Source organism: Belonocnema kinseyi, chromosome 5, assembly GCF_010883055.1.
Source record: "Belonocnema kinseyi isolate 2016_QV_RU_SX_M_011 chromosome 5, B_treatae_v1, whole genome shotgun sequence".
NCBI lineage: Eukaryota > Metazoa > Arthropoda > Insecta > Hymenoptera > Cynipidae > Belonocnema > Belonocnema kinseyi.
Window position 1 is genome coordinate 109,939,097 of NC_046661.1, and position 8,244 is coordinate 109,947,340.

At 31.0% G+C, this 8,244-nt stretch overlaps 2 protein-coding genes across 2 annotated transcripts in view; one reads left to right on the forward strand and one right to left on the reverse strand.

The window, feature by feature from the left end:
* LOC117173141 overlaps positions 1-7,569 on the forward strand; it is a 14,665-nt gene extending 7,096 nt beyond the window's left edge. Inside the window, exons 2-3 of the mRNA XM_033361541.1 lie at positions 690-1,954; positions 5,661-7,569. Of these exons, the coding sequence (XP_033217432.1) occupies positions 690-1,954; positions 5,661-7,500 (3,105 nt within the window). The 3' untranslated portion in view covers positions 7,501-7,569. The remainder of the gene's footprint in view (positions 1-689; positions 1,955-5,660) is intronic.
* Positions 1-8,244, reverse strand: part of LOC117173142 (protein adenylyltransferase Fic) — a 60,805-nt gene that overhangs the window by 11,380 nt on the left and 41,181 nt on the right. The gene's annotated exons all lie outside the window — the stretch shown is intronic.

Sequence of the window (8,244 nt, forward strand, 5' to 3'; positions counted from 1 at the left end):
AAACAACTGCACCTATAGATATCCTTGTGGCCTCAGCTAACTCACGCACTTTTAATCTTCTATCCTTCAACACCATATCGTGGATTTTATTGATGATTTCGTAGGTACTTGCTTCTACGGGCCTTCCTGAACGTTATTCGTCACTTATTGATGTACGACCACGCTTAAATTCATTTACCCAGTTATAAACCGTTGCTAAGGCAGGGGCAGATGTGCCATGAACTGAGTCCAATTAATTTTTTATCTCATATGGAGTTAAACCCTTTAAATGAAAATGTTTGATTACCGCTCTGAACTCGTTTTTTTTTTTTTATTTTTCTTAACGAACAATTTTTTTTTTTCAATTGGTTATAAAAACACGTAAACTCAGAAGATGTGGACTGTGACTGCACCATATATCTAGTCGGGAGTGGTGCTGACTGAAAACAGATGATTTGGAGCGATTCGCGCGCCATATGTTGGTCATTCTAAGGACTTATTGAACTACCCTCGTAATTATTTTTGGGCTTTTTGGCACTTGTTCACGTTATAACTGGATAACCTCTACCAAACAGCTTTTTCGATAAATTTTAATAATATTTACTTTGAAATTATTTCAAAACAGCGCTCAACTAAACAAATTGTTCGAAGCGATTCAACAGGTCAAGATCCTTGTAGTATTAAAAATATTAATCATTTCTGATTTCCAGATGTCAAGCAGCCATTCTGAACACAACGTCACGGATCACGAACATACCTGTATTGTTTGTGACAGAATTTCAACATTCTATCCGAACGAGTGTGCTGTTTGCCATATCTCAGGTCCTCTGAAAAGGTGCAGTCAATGCAACATGGTCACCTACTGTGGAGAAGCCCATCAACGACAACATTGGAACAAACACAAGGCTATTTGTAAAGTCATCTCGAAAATTCTCAAAGAGAAAAAAAGTACACACATCTATGAAAACTGTCGCGGCCTTGATGCAGCAGGATGGATGAAAGCAAAAATGGAAGTCCTGCTCGATGTACGTAAACGTCTCAAAAGAGATCTGCTGCGTTTCGAAGGTGAAATGTTCCGTTTCCCAAGAGCCTGTTTTGTTTGCCACGAATCCAGACAAGATTTTTTAACAAACTGCCTTGGTTGTACAAATGCGAGTTTTTGCAAAGAACATCCCAGCAGTTCATTTCACGATATCGATTGTTCTGAAATTCAAGAAGGACACAAAATCGACATTAACCCTTTAATCATGACCAAAGCAAGAATGCTGAGAATGTCCAAATCAATCGTAGAAAGTACACCGATTTCAAAAGACAAAAATCGACAATTGCCAACGACAATGCAAGAATTTTTCGATTACATCAAACTTCCGAAGAAAATCTGTTCGGAGATAATAGAAAGCCAAATAACCGAACTTTTGTGCGGACCACTAACTGTATTTAAATCTTTAAAGAAGCTTAATCAGTTTCAATCGTTGTCATCGCTAGTGCTTCATGTACAAGGCTTCGAAAATGACTACGAAGACGCAAAAATGTGGGAGATTCTCTTCCATCTGATTCCGAGCTTAAAATATCTCAGAATCATTTTTCTCGGTCATGAAAAGTTTAGGAAGCTCGATTGCAAGCTTTGCAATAAATGTCGAGACAGCAAAAAGAAATTATCGATTCAAGTTAGCGATCTTTTATATGTTCAGTATGTTGATTCTGACCATTATGAGGAACCTGGACTAGCACTTTTGGCAAATAGTAAGACTCCCAGTGAATCCGAAATGCAGCAAAGGTTTTGGAAACAAATGATGATAACCTGGGGCACTGTCAATTGTCCACTGATCATATCTACAAATACTGAAGATTACTCCAAGACTTTTCGCGAGAATCTGGATTCCACTTTCAATAAGATTCTTTATTTTTATGATGGTCGCAACGACTTTGCACCTCTGAGGCCACACAGGTTCTGGGAAAATGAGCGTGTCTTTAGGTAATTTATCAATTTCATGTTGTTCCATTTATTTTAAGAAAACATTATTCTTTTGTATTGTTACGGAAAAGTAAGTCTTTTTTAACTTAGAAAGGGGGTCATCCATAAATTACGTAACTAATTTTCGGATATTTATTAAAACAGTTAAATTTGGAATTAAAAAAAGATGACTCACCAAAATAGTTGAATTTTAAACCTACAAAGATGATTTTCCAGCAAGAGAATAATTTTTCAACAACAGGTATGAATTTTCAATTAAAAAATAGTTGAATTCTCTACCAAAATACTTCAATTTTTTACCCAAGTGATTGAATCTTTAACAAAATAGTTCAATTCCAAAAAAAAGTTTTCAACCAAAAATGGAAGTTACATTTTTAGTTTAAAAAATTAATTTTCAACAACAAAAAAATAATTTTCTACCAGTTTAATTAAACTAGAAAAAACGAATTTATAACAAAGTAGTTGAATATACAGCCAAAAAGATGAATTTTTATAAAAGAACATTATTTTTATACACAAAAAGACGAATTTTCAACAAAAGATGTGAATTTTACACGAAAATAAGTTTAATTTTTCACGCGACACTAGAGTTACATGAAGAAAGTTAATTCTATTCCAAGTAGGTAATGTTTCAAATGTAGTTTATTTTTTCATCAAAATAGGTCAATTTTCTATTAAAGTAGTTGAATTTTCAACTAAAAAAATATAAGTTTTAAACGAAAAATTGAATAGTTGGATGCTCAGTTTAAAAAATTAAACCCTAAAGGACATATTTTCAACAAAATAGATACATTTTGTACGAAGTAGTTGGATTTTTAAACTAAAGCTATGAATTTTTACCAAAAAGATTAATTTTCTACTAAGCAGTTGCACTGTTCGCCAAAACAGATGGTATATACGAAGATATGATGTTTCAAACAAAAAATAAGTATTTTCTGCTAGACAAATTGAATTTTTAACCCAAAAATAAGAATTTTTTACAAAAAGGTTTATTTTCAACTATATACTTTTAATTTCTAACAAATTGTTAAATTTTCAAGCCAAAAAGACGAATTTTCTACAAACCAGTTCAATTTTAAAACCGAACAGATTAATTCTCAATGTAGCCTGTAATACTTGACATTTTAATAAAAAAACTATTTTAATTTAAAGTTAAAAAAAAAACAGTTGAATTTAACCAAAAAATAATATTTCCCAACAAAATAGTTGAATCTGCAAGAAAAAAACATGAATTTTAAAACCAATACATTTTTAATTAAAAATATAAATTTTCAACTAATAATGGGACAGTTATATTTTCAGTCTAAAAAAACTGGTTAATTTTTTCACTCTGAAGATGATGAATTTTCATATAAAAAAATTTAACTTTTCACAAAGCGGTTTAACTTTTTAAAAAAGTAGATTTTTACCTACAAGTGTAATAGTTAAATTTTCAGTTGAAAAAAGTTAATTTTCAACCAAATAAGAAACAAATGTTCAACGAATTAGTTCAATTTTCTACTAAAGAAATGAATTTTCAACAACTTATTTAAATTTTCAACCAAATAGTAGGATTTTTAACCCAAACAAAAATTCAAACGATAAATTGAAAAAGGGGAAATTTCTTCAAAAAGGGAGAAAGTGTTGCATGAACGTTTTTTCCAAAAATTGCACACTTTTTACAAATTTATTATTAAGAAACGTACTAAACGTTAGCTAAGTTTGCAACAGTATAATTATAAAAACAGTAAATAATTGAAATTTTACTTTATGAATTATTTAAGCTTTTAATTTCATGCTCTAGAAATTGAATAGTTCGCAATTTAATGATGATGATTTTTTTAAAAGGAATATTAATTTTCTGCTCAAAAAGACGAATTTTCAATAAAATATATGAATTTTCAAAAAAAAACAGCTAAATTTTCCATCCGACAATATAAATGTGATACAAAGTTTATTTTGTAGTTAATTTTTAAAATTCTGTTTTAAACAGAATACAAATAGAAATTATTCACTTCAAACTGAAAACGTTTGAAAATGAGCAATTTGACTTAATCACATTCATAAGTGCAAAATATCACATTGGGAGCCTTTAAACATTAATAATTATAAATTGAAACATTAAAATGGTTTCATTTTAAAAAATCATACTAACTTGTATAATCTCAAAAAGAAAGCCGTAATATTTGAAAAATACTAATTTCAGAAAAAAAATGATTAAAATTTAACAGTTCTAAAATAAATGAGCTTTTTCCAATCTGAAAGCATATCCACTTTATACAAAAAACTAGAAGTCAAGTATTTCAACTTGAAAACCTTGATATGACAGGCCTTAATTTTAAAGATAATTTGGAGATAAAAATCCGTGAATTTAGAAAATTATTGTCTAAGAAAAAAATACCTGTAGATAAATGATTCCTAAGATTTGAAAGTGTTTAAAAATTAAAATTATAGTGTTTAGAAAAAACATGAATTAATATTTTTATATTACTTGATCATTATTTTATGATGATGTTTTTCTCTTTTGTGAAAGGCCTAGCATTTTCGGTCAAAATTCAATAGCTCTTCTGGTATGAAAAACGAACTTAAAAATTGTATAAAAAATTACAAATATCAGTGAAATAGAAAAATAGCATTGCTATACATATCTTTTCAAAATTCAAAATATCTTCATAAAATAAAAATGTTTTAATATAATATTAAGGAATTTCTCCAGACTAATGTTTTTTGTTCAAGAAGAAAATTGAACTTAATAAACATTGCTTATTGCTTTATATATTTTTCCCAATACTTATAGAATGTGAAGAATAAATGCAACAAAAATAAAAATATTGAAAATTGGAGTTCTTTATGTGAAACTGGGACTCTATATAAGAGTCTATATAGACTCTATATAATTCCCTGTTTTTTGCTAAAATTTAAGATTTTTGTGCCCGATGGTTGAAGAAATTTTAAGATATTAATGTGTTTTATGTCTGAAAAAAAATTATAAAAATAAAAAATCGATGCAGTCAAGCAGCTTTTTTGCATTATTAAAAAAAAATGTAATGTGAAAATACTTCACAAGGATTTCAATGATTTACAAAATTTCAAAAGATTTCAAAGATTTCGCAAAAAGACTTTAGAAAAATTTCTAAAAATTTCAAAGATTCTTTAAATATATCAAAGTATTTCAAAGATTTTAATCATGTCAATGATATCAAGATTTCAATGATTTCACAAAGATTTATAGACTTCACAAGGATTTTAAAAGATTTAAAAAAGATTCGAAATATTTCAAAGATATCACATAAATTTCTTTTAAAAATCTCAAAAGGTTTACAAATATTTCAAAGAATTTCACAAATTTATGACAAAGATTTTAATAATTTTAATGATGTCAAAAATATTTAAATGATTTCATGAAGACTTCCACAGATTAACAGACTTCCCAAGGATTTCAAAGCATTTTCAAGAGTAGCAAGATTTCACAGATTTCAAAAGTTTTTTAACCATTTCAAAGATTTAACAAAAGTTTCTTAAAAATTTTAAAAATGTTCACAAAAATTTCAGAAAGATTTCAAAAACAGATTCCACAAAAGTTTCAAAGACTTCAGAATTTTTGTTTATATTTCAAAAGGTTTTAAAAAATTTCAAAGGTTCCACAAAGGTGTGTACACCAGATGTCAAGAGTGATTAACTCTTCCGTTTAAATATAATTTAATTTAAAATTATATTATATTTACAGACGAAACGAGTTCATGATGATAATCAAAATCATTCGCGAGGAGACCCCGCTAAAATGCACTTCCTGTGGAGTCGTATGCCAAACTGTCGATTGCAAAACTTCACACTGCATAAATTGCGAATCCGATCTTCAATGCACCGACGCTGCATTATTTCCCAAGCAAAGTGGAAATCTATCTCGCAGTTTCTTTTACGTGAATTGCTGCCAAGTATGCCATCATCGTAATTACAGTTCTTCTAGAAAATATATTCCTGTCATTCCTTGTTCACACTGCGAGATGAGTTTCTACTGTCACGAGATTCACCGAAAAAGTCACTGGACATACCACAAGGATCTCTGTAACGCAATCCTCGCAATTAAATTCGAATTCGGTTCCCCGGATATTTTTGAGAAAGCAGACAAGTCCAGTCCAGAATCTTGGGCTCAAGCTAAGATCGACTTGATTGTAAAAGCAGAGTCAGAGCTTGGTAGAAAACTCCTCGACAACGAAAGGGAAATGTTCCTTTTTCCAAAAACCTGCTTTGCATGTCACGAAAGCAATTCGAACCTCTTGACAACCTGCGAATGTGGAATTTCTCTCTGCGAAACCCACCAAGATTTTCCTGAGCATGAAGACCTCTGCCTGGATTTCCATTTAACATTCGGACTGGACAGTTATTTTCTTTCGACTAGACAAAGGGCTGCACCGATCGCCGACAAAGAACTCTTTCTCGGTTTGACGAAACCCATGATGTTTAAAGCTATATCGTCGAAAAAAGAGTCTCAAAAGTTTCCGAGTTCGATGAAAGCCTTTGTAGAATGTTATTTTCAAGTCTGGGAAGAGAACGACTGGGAGATTGCAAAACCAATTAAAACTTCTTATTGGAGGCAGTTCATGTATACCGATATTTTTTCTAGACCTCTAACCTTACTCTTTGTTACGGAGAAATTCGAATGGAGTTTCGAATCGATGGTGGTCCACGTGATTGGAGCAACTGACGACGAAAAATCGGAAGCTGGCTATTGGGAAATTTTGCTACATTTTGTACCAAATTTGAAATGTCTGAAACTCGTTTATGTAGGACCTGAAAATTCCGATTTAAAATTGGTCAAAGTTCAAGTTTGTGATGATTGTTTGAAAGAAGAAAAGAGTTTGGAAGTAGAAGGCTTTAGATTGAGATATGATGAGTATTTTGAGAGTGAATTTTTTGCAAAACCAGATATCATCGTCGGGTTTAATCTCGAGATGCACGAGAGCGAATATGGAATCATGGAGTGCACTTGGAAAGATACTATTTTGACTTTGAGAAAGGTGAAGGCGCCTTTCATGATGACAAGTGGATCCGCGTTGAGAGCTGAGAAGGATTTGAGAAAATTGGAGACACTTTTGGGCGAATCTGTACAACATTGGTTCGAAAAAAATCCATTTGGGAGTCTTCTATTTGAGAGGGACTTTGAGACCGAGAGATTCAAGTTTTCGAATCACTTGATTGTTGTCTGCACGGGATTATACAGAGAATCAGAGCGAGAAGAAACTTTCTCTGAGAGAATATCTGATGAATCTTTGGCATTGCTGGGAACGAGAACTATTTCTGAGAACTTGAAGTCAGAAAGGGAAGTAACTGATGAAGATTCGGAATCAAAAATAAAGGGAATAGCTGAGACTTCGGTATCGAAACTGGATTCAATACTTTCGACATTGGAAACTCTTTCTTTCGAAGGAGAAAGCGAAAAAATGAAAGAAAATTTAGAACTACTTGAGAAAATTAAACAATCCAAGGGTTCAAGTTATTCGATTAAAGATTCTCCGGATTATGATGAAAATCGAATAATTACGCCTGTAAGCAAAAACTGTTTATAAGAAACCAAGAAAACAAAAGAAAAACCAATATATTCAGCATGCGTATTATATATTTAAAAAACGTTTGTTGTGTTTTTATTAGACTTTTGTATGATTATTTCTTATCTATTGCTATCCACTGATGAATATTATACTTTTTCATCTCTTTTTAGAACATTCGAAATGTTCAGTCTTCTGTACTTTTCATCGAAATAAACTGACTTGTTAAGAAATTTAATAAACGTAAGTTACCGTATAATTTTTTTAAAGTTCTAATAACTATTATTGGGAATGGTGGTCTACCATTACACCACATGGTGTCGAAAAATGGAACTAGAAAGAGTAGGTCCATTTTAAGGGCATGTGACACAGCTAAATGCCTATATTACCGACCACAGTTTTTCAGTTCACTGAATGTTTTTTTGAACCTCAGAACTTTTTTTGTAAATAAAATATCGAGCTGAAACTTTGGGAAATGTATTAGAGTACAATAAAGTACGTTTAGGTACTGCATTTTGGTAGGAACTTCACTGAAAATTATTTCATCTTTTTTCCGAACCTCCAACATTTTTTGAATGTTTGAACTTTTTTTATACATAAAATGTCGGTCTCAAACTTTGAGAAATGCAAGAGCCGAAAGAAAACTACGTTTAAGTACAAATTTTAATAATAAAAGATGTAAAAATATATATTTTAACAATCAATTCCAACGGCATCAGCCGGTAACGTTGTACACGAAAATACGAAACCTGGCGGCCACTAGAC